Source organism: Hylobates moloch, unplaced genomic scaffold (genome assembly GCF_009828535.3).
Source record: "Hylobates moloch isolate HMO894 unplaced genomic scaffold, HMol_V3 SCAFFOLD_7, whole genome shotgun sequence".
In the NCBI taxonomy this organism is placed as follows: Eukaryota; Metazoa; Chordata; class Mammalia; order Primates; family Hylobatidae; genus Hylobates; species Hylobates moloch.
In genome coordinates, this window is record NW_026652282.1 from 132833572 (window position 1) to 132846233 (window position 12662).

General features: G+C 36.7%; 1 protein-coding gene across 2 annotated transcripts in view; it reads left to right on the forward strand.

The window, feature by feature from the left end:
• Positions 1-12662, forward strand: part of TMLHE (trimethyllysine hydroxylase, epsilon) — a 117212-nt gene that overhangs the window by 52356 nt on the left and 52194 nt on the right. For both annotated transcript variants that reach the window (XR_004370593.2, XM_032757827.2), the window contains exon 2: positions 6386-6567. Coding sequence is in view for 1 of the 2 variants with exons in the window: in XM_032757827.2 (XP_032613718.1) it covers positions 6387-6567 (181 nt within the window). In the remaining variant the exon portion in view is untranslated. The remainder of the gene's footprint in view (positions 1-6385; positions 6568-12662) is intronic.

The following is a 12662-nucleotide window of genomic DNA, read 5'->3' on the forward strand; positions in this document are numbered from 1 at the left end:
GTGTGGCAATTCCTCAAGGATCTAGAACTAGAATTACGATTTGACCCAGCAATCCCATTACTGGGTATATACCCAAAGGATTTGGGGTGGGGGGAGGAGGGAGGGATAGCATTAGGAGATATATCTAATGTTAAATGATGAGTTAATGGGTGCAGCACACCAACATGGCACATGTATACATATGTAACAAACCTGCACGTTGTGCACATGTACCCTAAAACTTTAAGTATAACAATAAAAAAAAGAAAATACATGAGCTGCTGGAAACTTGTATGCAGTTACATTAGAATATGCAGACAAGCTGATATAGTGCATGTTAGAACAGTCCAGAACGAGACAATATTAAAAAGAGGGATAGCATTAGGAGATATACCTAATGCTAAATGATGAGTTAATGGGTGCAGCAAACCAACATGGCACATGGATACATATGTAACAAACCTGCACATTGTGCACATGTACCCTAAAACCTAAAGTATAATAATAAAAAAAAGACATAAAACCAGAGAAAACTGGTATCTCTGGCCACACATAAAAAAAATAAAATAAAAATAAAAAAGTAAAAATATTTATTTTGGGACCCGAGGTAGGTGTTGAAATGGATATGAAGGGCATGCAGCCTCACCCAACTGTCTTTCTGTGCATTGCCATGCCGTTTAAAGGGCCAAGCACCTTTTGAGAGTTGATGCGCTTTATTTACTAAGAGTAAAAATATCTTTGGTCCCATTTTTCTTTTGGGGGTAAAAAATAATTTGTTAGTTGTCAAGATAGCCAGGCTGAAGAAAAAATGGCTTTTCCCCTCGTTTTTAACCTGCTTTGATGACATAGTAACCAAATAACCAAGTGGTTCATATACACTCAGAATATTGAATCACAGTTTCTAGGGGCAGGGCTGGATCATCAGAACTTTTCTAAAGTTCCCCACATCACTCTATTGTGCCATCAGGATTGAGAAACCACTTGTCTGAAGTCTCACCAGTTTGAACTGACATTAGTAAGGAGAAAACTTAGTCCAAAAGGAAACATGTAAATCAGCTATGAAATGTGAATGTGTTGCTTCAGGAATTGCTTCATTGAATTAAGGGCATGAAAAGAACTTTGAGAGTTCAATTATTTCATTCATGTGCTTCCAGATAGAAACATACTCCAGGAATGGATATTCTGTTTTTAACAGCTTTCAGTGCCACTTATCCAAGTATCTTTTTGTAATCCATTCCCAAATATTGCAATGGATGGAAAAGCAAGCAAGCAAGTAGACCAATAGTACAAAACATTATAGAAAGAACTTATTTTTACATGTAATAAAAATGGAAGTAAAATTAGTTACTTTAGGATTAGTTTAATTAGGACAAGTTAAAGTAGGATTGAGACTATGCGTCATGGGTAAATTTTCATATATGCATATTACAATAAAACTGATTTTGCAAGACCAAAAAAAATCATTCTACGATAAAGACACATGCACGCATATGTTGATTGCAGCACTGTTCACAATAGCAAAGACTTGGAACCAACCCAAATGCCCATCAATGTGAGACTGGATAAAGAAAATGTGGCACATATACACCATGGAATACTATGCAGCCATAAAAAGGATGAGTTCATGTCCTTTGCAGGGACATGGATGAAGCTGGAAACCATCATTCTCAGCAAACTGACACAGGAACAGAAAACCAAACACCATGTGTTCTCACTCATAAGTGGGAGGTGAACAATGAGAACATACGGGCACAGGGAGGGGAACATCACACACTGGGGCCTGTCAGGGAGTGGGGGCTAGGGGAGGGATAGCATTAGGAGAAATACCTAGTGTAGGTGACGGGTTTATGGGTGCAGCAAACCACCATGGCACATGTATACCTATGTAACAAACCTGCACGTTCTGCACATGTATCCCAGAACTTAAAGTACAATTTAAAAAACCCAGCATAAATCTGATAAAATACCTGATAAAGATGACACACACACATACACACACCAGACCATGTATTCCTCATGTATCTAGATGCAAAATACTGAAACAAAATTTCAGCATATTGAATCCAACAATGTATAAAAAGGATAATATATCATAATCAAATGGGGTTTATTCCAGAAATGCAAGGTTGTTTTAACATAGGAAGTCAATCAGAATAATTAATCACTTTACTAGAATAAAGCAACAAGCCATAAAATAATAGATATAGAAAGTACATTTACTAAAATTCAAGTCATATTCCTGATAAATACTCTCAGAAAACTAGGAATTGAAGGAAACTTCCCCAACCAGAAAAAAAGCCATTAATAACAATAACAAAAAAATCCAAAAACATGGCTAACAACATACGTAATCATGAAACTAGAATGCTTTCCCCTAAGATCAGGAACAAGGCAAGATTGTCCATGCTCACTCCTCCTAACTAGTGAGCGCAATGCAGCAAAAAAACAAAAGGTATAAAGTTTGCAAAAGAAGGTGTAGAACTCTATTCATATGTGACATTCCTTATGTAGAAAATGCTGAGAAATTTCCAAAGCACTTACTGGAAGTAATAACTGTTTTTAATAAGATTATAGCATTCCAGGTCAGAATATAAAAGTCAGTTGCATTGTGTATACTGTTAGCAATTGCAAATTGAAATTTTAAAATGCTGCTTGTAATAGCACAAGAAATCACTTAGGAATGAATTCAATGAAAGATGTGCAAGACCTCTATACTTGCTATTGTCAGACATCTTAATTTTTGCCAATCAAATGGTTATATCATATCTCACTGTGGCTAGATTACAATTCCCTAATCATTAATGATGTTAAACATCTTTTCATGAATTGATTGACCATATTGACCATATGTGTTTTCTCTTAGAAATGTCTGTTCATACTATTTGCTCACATATTGTTTGCTTTTCCTATTGATTTGTAGGATGTCTTTTTTTTTTTTTTTTTTTTTTTGAGACAGTCTCACTCTGTCGCCCAGACTGGAGTGCAGTGGCGCAATCTCAGCTCACTGCAACCTTTGCCTCCTGGGTTCAAGCGATTCTCCTGCCTCGGCCTCCTGAGTAGCTGGGATTACAGGTGCATGCCACCACACCCGGCTAATTTTTGTATTTTTTAGTAGAGACAGGGTTTCACCATGTTGGTCAGGCTGGTCTCGTACTGCTGACCTTGTGATCTGCCCGCCTTGGCCTCCCAAAGTGCTGGGATTTCAGGTGTGAGCCACCACGCCCAGCCCGTAGGATCTTTAAATATTCTTGATATTAATACTTTGTCAGTTGTGTGAATTTCAGATACCTGCTGCCAGTTTGCAAATTGCTTGATTATTAATCCCTTGTCAGATGGGTGGTTGGCAAATTATTTTCTCCCATTCTCCAGGTTGTCTCTTCACTTTGTTGGTTGTATCCTTTGATGTACAGTAGCTTTTTAACTTGATGTGATCCCATTTGTCCATTTTTGCTTAGCTTGCCTGTGCTTTTGAAGTCTTACTCCAGAAATCTTTGCCCAGACCAATGTCCTGGTATGTTTCCCCAGTGTTTTCTTGTAGTAGTTTCACAGTCTGCGGTCTTAGATTTAAGTCTTTAATTCACTTAGATTGTAGTTTTTGTATATGGCAAGAGATAGGGGTCTCATTCTTCTGCATATGGATATCCAGTTTTGCTTGGGCTGATTTCTAAAAATTGAAACTGGTAACATTTGAGTAGTGAGATTATGGGAAATGGGGGAGGAGAGACTTTGTTTTCTACCATTCTTTATGGTTTAAATACATATGTATTTCTGTATGTGTCTATAGCAGGTGTGGAGATTTTAATTATATGTGTCATTGTATATGCCAAACCTCATCAACAGTTTCCTTGAAAGAATGGGAGTGGTAAATAATGAAAGAAAGAGGCTTTTACTTATTATTTTATATATTTCAGGGTTGTGTGGATTATTTCCAACACCTCCAACAATCCCATCTCTTTTTCTTTACAATCAGTTTTATTTTTAAGTAAATATAAAACAATGAAACCTTCTTCAAAGAACACTAGTCATGTGGAGCTCCACTACTTTCCTCAGGCATGGTTAACTTCTTGTTCCTTTGCACCTTTCACTGTGTTGTATGCTTAAAACTATTATAAATAGTTAGTAGTTATCATCCTGTACTTGTCTTTCTTCCCTGCTAGATTGTGAACATCTTGAATGGTGGCTAGGACTGCTGATTTACTTATGTTTGTATCTTAATACTTAAGAAAGTACCTATTATAGCCGGGCACAGTGGCTCACGCCTGTAATCCCAGCACTTTGGGAGGCCGAGGAGGCGGATCACGAGGTCAGGAGATCGAGACCATGCTGGCTAACACAGTGAAACTCTGTCTCTACTAAAAATACAAAAAATTAGCTGGGCATGTGGCAGGTGCCTGTAGTCCCAGCTACTCGGGAGGCTGAGGCAGGAGAATAGTTTGAACCCGGGAGGCGGAGCTTGCAGTGAGCCAAGATTGCACCACTGCACTCCAGCCTGGGCGACACAGCAAGACTCCGTCTCAAAAGAAAAAAAAAAAGTACCTATTAGTAATATTTATTTTGTGAAATAATGAAGTGGGTGAATATACTTAAGAGTAGATTTTTGGGAGATTATTCGATGTAGTGGGAGAAGAGTATTTGATTAAGAATTTAATATTTGACTACGAGTTGGAAATTTTTTTTCTTTGAAGATCCAGATAGCATATATTGTAGACTTCATAGACTACAAAGAAGAAATTCTAGTCTGGTCTTGGTCTGGAGTCTTGGTGTCATACTCATCTTTGTTTTTCTTTACAACTCCTTAAAAAATATAAAATCCATTTTTAGTTTGTGGGGCACAGATTGCCAACCCCTGTTTCAGACAGTATCTATAGGTAGGAGGTTGGAAACAAGAGACAGTGAAGAAATAAATGTAACCCAGATATCAGCCAAGGAGTTTCTGTGCTCTCCTCTTTGCCCTCAGCCACAAAATCTCAATAAATTTGACTTTAGCCTTCCATTCTCTATCCTGTAATTACAGACTGCTCCCTAGTGATTAGTAAATTCTATTATATCTCTAGCTATGGCTTTAGTTTATGTGATTGGTTTCATCCCATATCAGCATGACGTTCAGTCCTTTCATCAGCTTACAACTCACATACCCACACATATGCATGTGCACACACACACACAGGCACTCACCAGTCCACTCAAGATAAGCATTTTGTGGGTTTAATTACACTACTGCATATTTGAGGGTGTAATTGAGAAGGTTCACATTGAGAACCACACAGCCTATCTGCAATCACATAGCTCTCTCAGTCTTTCGCCACAGGACAAATTAATTCCTTTTAAGACCTTATGCAAATGGTGTTGTTTTATTAATTTTTCTAAAACTATGCTACTCAGCATCACCAACTCCAAGCAGGTTTATCAAGGCATTTTCCCAACAGATACAGTTTATTCCTAACAACAGCCGTAATAACGATAATAATAGCAGTGATACATATGTAGGGCTTAGTATGGAACATATAATTCTAAGTATTTTAGTCCTCACAGTAAAGCCATGAGATAAATACTATTATCAACCTCATTTTACAAAGGAAGAAATGGAGTCACTGAGGGTTTAAGTAACTTGCCCACAGCACACATAACCAGCGGAGAAGAAAGTTTCACATAGTCGGAATAGGGTTGATCAATAGTGTCACAAGCAGAGAGACCCAGAAGGATGAGACATGAAAAATAATCCTTTTACAATTATGGGTCAGTTGACAGGATAATGACAGGGATACATTCTGAGAAATGCCTCATTCAGCAATTTCATGGTTGTATGAACATCCTAGAGTGTTAACAAACCCAGATGGTATAGCCTACTACACGTCTAGGTTATATGATATATATAGCCTGTTGCTCCTAGGCTACAAACCTGCATAGCATATGACTGTACTGAATACTGTAGGCAACTGTATCATAACGCTGAATATTTGTGTATGTAAACACATCTAAACATAGAAAAGGTAATGCACTGTGCTTCATTACTATGTCACTAGATGATAGGATTTTTTCAGCTCCATTATAATCTTATGGGACCACCATCGTATATGTGGTCTGTTATTGACAGAAATGTCATTATGCAGATGACTGTATGTATTTGGAAGGTTAAGATTAGTGAATTTTTTAAAGCACTGCTTCAGTTAGGTAGTAGGGCAAAAGGAAAATTGTATGACATAAAATAAGAGTGGCTAATGAGAAAATGTAAGTAATGGTTATAGATCACTTATGCTTAACTTTTCACAATTTCTGCTTTGTTTAATCTTCTGTATTGAGATCATTAAATCTATCATTTTACATAATTATATCTGTAGTGTTATTCCTATAGCTTCATAAAAGTTGTTGTATATTACTACTAACTTGTTATTATCCAATCTTCTAGGATGTGGTACCACAGATTGTACCACCTACACAGCAGGCTTCAGGACTTGCTGAAGGGAGGAGTCATATATCCGGCCCTTCCACAGCCCAACTTCAAAAGCTTACTTCCTTTAGCTGTCCATTGGCACCATACAGCCTCCAAGTCTCTGACTTGTGCTTGGCAGCAACATGAAGATCATTTTGGTAAGAGATGTGTGAAGACAGATACTTTTTAAAACTTGTGGTAAGAAATATTTGCTTTGGCAGCACATATATAAAAAATTGGAATGATAAAATTGTGGTAAGAAAACACATAGTATAAAATTTACTATCTTAACCATTTTAAGTGTACAATTCACATTGTTATGCAATGATAAATACCTTTTGTGTGGTCTGAAAATACTTTTTGTGGAGTTGACAGGACCTCTAGCCATTTATTTTTAAGATTAGCCTACAAGTTGGGAGAAAGACAAAAATAACAGAGGGCAATAGTGAAATCCCTTCTCAACTAGGGGAAGGCAACTCAGACTGCTCCAGCCCCACTCCATCTCCCTGTCTTACCTAAGGGAAAAAAAAATAAAGAAAAGAAAGCCTTAATATACAAGGGAGAGGGTTTCAAAGACATAGACTAGGAATGTTACAACCACAGAAAGTATTAGTTGGCATACCTATGTGTGTGAGTCTTCTAAGGCTGCCATAACAAATTACACAAACTAGGTGATTTAAAACAACAGTGTATTTTCTCATAGTCTTGGAGGGTTGGTAAGGCCATACTCCCTCCAAAGGCTTTGGGAGAGAGTTTTTCCTTGCCTTTTCTAGTTTCTTATGGTTGCTGGCAATCCTTGGCTTTACTTTGCTTGTGCCATCATTACTCCAGTCTCTGCTTTCATATTCACATGGCCTTCTTCACAATGTCTAATCTCTGTCTTCAAATATTTCTCTCTTTATAAAGATAGCAGTCATTGGATTTAGAACACACCCTAATCCAGTGTGACCTCATTTTAACTTGATTACATCTGCAAAGACGCTTTCTAAATAAGGTCACATTCACAGGTACCAGGGATTAGGACTTCAACATATCTTTTGGGGGGTTACAGTTCAATCTACCACACCCTGGAAGAGAAACAAAAACAACTGTGAAAGTCACACTTCCAAGACACAGGCCCACTATGCACTCCAAAGACTGAGAATCTGAAGATTGTAGAAAGCCCTCATCCCCCCACACCCTACAACAAGCTAATAAGCCTCCAGTTAAAATGACAATGGATTACAGCTGGAAGAGCTGCAAGAGACAGCCTGTCTCTGAGGTACAGCACAGAGGGAAGGGCCAAGGCCAAGAGAGAAGACAAAAGCAAAATCACTAGAGAAGTTTAATGCTTCTGGTACCCACAGAGACAACAAACATCAAACACAACCTAACTCCAGGCCAGATTAATATAAATATACATGGTAAAATCCTACTTACCTCAGTAGCTATTGCTCTATACAAGATGTGTGGCTTTTAACAATAATAAAATTATAAAACTTGCTAAGGCAAGAAATAACACAATTTGAACAGACAAGGCAAGATCAGAACCAGACTTACATATGACACAGGTGTTGAAATTATCAGTCAGAATTTTAGGATTTTTTCTATTTCTGTGAAAAATGTAATTGAAATTTTGACAGGAGCTGCACTGAATCTGTAGATCGCTTTGAATAGTATAGATATTTTAACAATATTAATTCTTCCAATCCATGAAGATGGAATATTTTTTCATTTATTTGTGTGTTCTCCAATTTATTTAATCAATGTTTTATAGTTTTGAGTGTAGAGATTATTAATCTCCTTGGTTAAATTTATTCCTACGTATTTTTTTGCAACTATTACAAATAGCATTGTTTTCTTGATTTCTTTTTCAGTTAGTTCATTGTTAGAGTTTAGAAGCATTAATGATTTTTGTATGTTGATTTTACTGAATTCATTAAGTCTAACAGTTTTTTGGTAGTCTCTTTAGGGTTTTCTATATATAAGATTATTTCATCAGTGAACAGAGACAATTTAATCTCTTTCTTTCTTATTTGCATGTCTTTTATTTCTTTTCCTTGCCTAATTACTCTGGCTACGACTTCCAGTACTATGTGGAGTAAGAGTAGGAGGAGTGAGCATCATTGTCTTGTTCCTGATCTGAAAGGAAAAGTTTTCAACTTAAGACCCTGAATGGCTAAAGCAATCTTGAGCAAAAAGAACTAAGCTGGAGGCATCATACTACCCGATATCAAAATATATTACAAAGCAATAGTAATCAAAACAATATGGTACTGGCATAAAAAATAGACACATTAACGAATGCATTATGAATAAACACACACACACACACCTTAAAATAAACAAGCAGGACCTCACATGTAGGCATATCATATTAAAACTGCAGAAAACCAAAGACAAAGAGATATTCTTGAAGGCAGCCTAGTGGGGAGAAAAATACCTTACCTACAGAGAAACAAAGATAAGAATTGCAGTGGACTTCTCATCAGGAACTGTGCAAGCAAGAACACAATGGAATGACAACCTTAAAGTGTTAAAGGGGGGACAACTACCAATGTAGAATTATATATCCAGCAAAATGATCCTTCAAAAGTTAAAGATAAAGACTTTTTCATACATCAATACTATTTTGATTACTGTTGCTTTGTTGCATGTTTTGAAATTGGGAAGTGCGAGGCCTCCAATTTTGGTCTTATTTTCAAGACTATTTTGACTATTCAGGGTCCCTTGAGATTCCCTATGACTTTTAGGAAGGTTTTTTTCTATTTCTACAACAAATTCCACTGGAGTTTTGATAGGCATTGCATTTAATCTGTAGATCACTTTGGGTAGTATGGACATTTTAACAACATTAAGCCTTCCAATCCATGAGCATGAGATGCCTTTTCATTTATTTGTAACTTTCTTTGATTTATCTTAGCAACATTTTGTAGTTTTCACTGTACAAGTGTTTCACTAACTTGGTTGAGTTTATTCCTAAGTATTTCATCCTTTTTGATGCCATATGCAGAATGCTGAAACTGGATCCCTTCCTTATACCTTATACAAAAATTAACTCAAGATGGATTAAAGACTTAAACATAAGACCTAAAACCATAAAAACCCTAGAAGAAAACCTAGGCAATACCATTCAGGACATAGGCATCGGCAAAGACTTCATGACTAAAGCACCAAAAGCAATGGCAACAAAAGCCAAAATAGACAAATGGGATCTGATTAAACTAAAGAGCTTCTCCACAGCAAAAGAAACTACCATCAGAGTGAACAGGCAACCTACAGAATGGGAGAAAATTTTTGCAATCTATCCATCTGACAAAGGGCTAATATTCAGAATCTACAAAGAACTTAAACAAATTTACACGAAAAAAAACAATCCCATCAAAAAGTGGGTGAAGGATATGAACAGACACTTCTCAAAAGCAGACATTTATGCAGCCAACAAACATATGAAAAAAGCTGATCATCACTGGTCATCAGAGAAATGCAAATCAAAACCATAATGAGATATCATCTCACACCAGTTAGATTGGCAATCATTAAAAAGTCAGGAAACAACAGATGCTGGAGAGGATGTGCAGAAATGGGAACGCTTTTACACTGTTGGTGGGAGTGTAAATTAGTTCAACCATTGTGGAAGGCAGTGTGGAGATTCCTCAAGGATCTAGAACTAGAATTACCATTTGACTCAGCAATCTCATTACTGGGTATATACCCAGAGGATTATAAATCATTCTACTATAAAGACATATGCACACATATGTTTATTGCAGCACTGTTCACAATAGCAAAGACTTGGAAACAACCCAAATGCCCATCAATGTGAGACTAGATAAAGAAAATGTGGCACATATACACCCTGGGATACTAGACAGCCATAAAAAAGAATGAGTTCATGTCCTTTGCAGGGACATGGATGACACTGGAGACCATCATTCTCAGCAAACTAACACAAGAATAGAAAATGAAACACCGCATGTTCTCACTCATAAGTGGGAGTTGAACAATGAGGACACATGGACACAGGGAGGGGAACATCACACACTGGGGCCTGTCAGGGAGTGGGGTCTAGGGGAGGGATAGCATTAGGAGAAATACCTAATGTAGATGACAGGTTGATGGGTGCAGCAAACCACCATGGCACATGTATACCTATGTAACAAACCTGCATGTTCTGCACATGTATCCCAGAACTTAAAGTATAATAAAAAATAAAATAAAATAAATAAATGGAATTTTTTCTTAATTTTTCTTCTTAGATTGGTAACCATTAATATATAGAAATGCAATGCATTTTATGTATTGCTTTTGTATCCTGCAAATTTTCTGACATCATTTATTAGTTACAATACTTTGTATTGCATATGGAATATTTAGGGTTTTCTACATATAAGATCATGTCATCTGTGAATAGAGACAATTTTACTTCATCTTTTCCAATTTAGATTTCTGTTACTTCTCTTTCTTGTCTAATTTTTCTAGCTAGGAATTCCAGTACTTCAACAATAGTAATATTGAGGGTGGGCATCCTTTCCTTATGATGTGCATCCATTAACATAGATCTATAATTATTTGTTACTTTTGTTTTTAAAATTTATACCATATTTAAAAGTGATTTACACACTTATATTACAATACTACATAATAAACCTTTATCAGAAGGTTTATATTTTCATATGGTTTTGTGTTGCTATTTATCATCCTTTTTCTTCAACTTGAAGGATCCCTTTAGCATTTCTTGTGGGGCAGATTGAGTGGTGATCAACTTCCTCTCCTTTTGTTTATCTGGGAAGTCTTAATCTCTCCTTCATTTTAGAAGGACAGTTTTACAAAATATAATGTTCTTGGTGGGCAGGTTTTGTTCTTCAGTAATTGAATATATTATTTCACTCCTTTCTAGCCTGCAAGGTTTTGCTGAGAAACCAGCTGATAGTTTAATAGAAGCTCCCTTGTATGTGATGAGTCATTTTTTCTTGCCACTTTCAAGATTCTGTCTTTGTGACAGTTTGATTTTGATGGGTCTCAGTGTAGGTCTCTTTAGATTTATTTCAACTAGAGTTGTTTGTTTATTCAAATTGTGTGTCCTTTTCTCTCATCAAATTTGGAGAGTTTTCAGCCATCATTTCTTCAGATTAGCTCTCTACTCATTTCTCTTTTCTCCTTTTGTGATTTGCATTATGCGTATGTTGTTCTGCTTGTTGGTGCCCCATAAATCCCTTAGGCTCTCCTCATTTTTCTTCATTCTTTGTTTTTTTTTCTTCTCTTTCTCAATAATTTCAAAGCCCTATCGATGAGTTTACTAATTCTTTTTTCTGCCTGGTCAATTCTGCTATTGAATCCCTCCAGTGAATTTCTCCAATTCGATTATTAGATACTTCAGTTCCAGAATTTCTGTTTGATTCTTCTTTATAGTTTTATTTATTTGTTGATATTCTCATTTTGTTTATATGTCAGTTTCCTAATTTTGTTTAGTTGCCTATCTATGTTCTTTTTTAATTCTTCAATTATTCTGGTGATGCTTATTTTGAGTTTTTGGTAATTAATATTTCTTTATGTCTTTAGGGGTGCTTTCTGGAGGTTTAAATTATTCCTTTGAATAGTCCACATTTCTTTGTTTCTTTGTATGTCTTATTATATCTTGTTGAGACTTTAACATTTGAAAGCTCAGATACCTTTCTCAGTCTTTGTGGTCTGGTTGCATACAAGGAGGACATTCTCCAATTAGCCCAGTTAAAGAATCCAGAGACCTTCTAATCCTTTCCTGGGAATGCATACTCTTCTGGAATTGTGCATTTAATCTTCTAGTTGAAGAGATTTATCAGTTTCTATTCAGGAGTTCCCCTTGATGTCTGTCTGTGATACTGCCATCTCTCTGTTTCTGTAGTAAACTAGGGTATTGGAGCTCCACATAATATCTGTCTGTGGTCTACAGACTCAGGTGCCAGGCCAAGCCACATTTATCACCTTTGTTCTCAGCAGGCCCCCAATCTGGCTTCCCATTGCTGTCAGTTCTTAGATTCAGGCAAGACAGAAACCAGTCTTTTAGATAACACCCTGAAAAGTTAGAATGTTGGGCATTCAACTTCTTTTCCCCCCTAGGATAAGTCAAGAGGTAGGGGTTTCCTCTCAGTTACAATGCACCAAGCTGGGAGAAGAGTCTCTGGTGAAGAAATGCCATGAATTTTCCTACTGGGTTTTGGTGAGGCTGGCTTTGCACTTGCCTGGGGTGCAGCAACCTTTTAACTCATTTCTGAATTTGTCATAAAGGCAATTG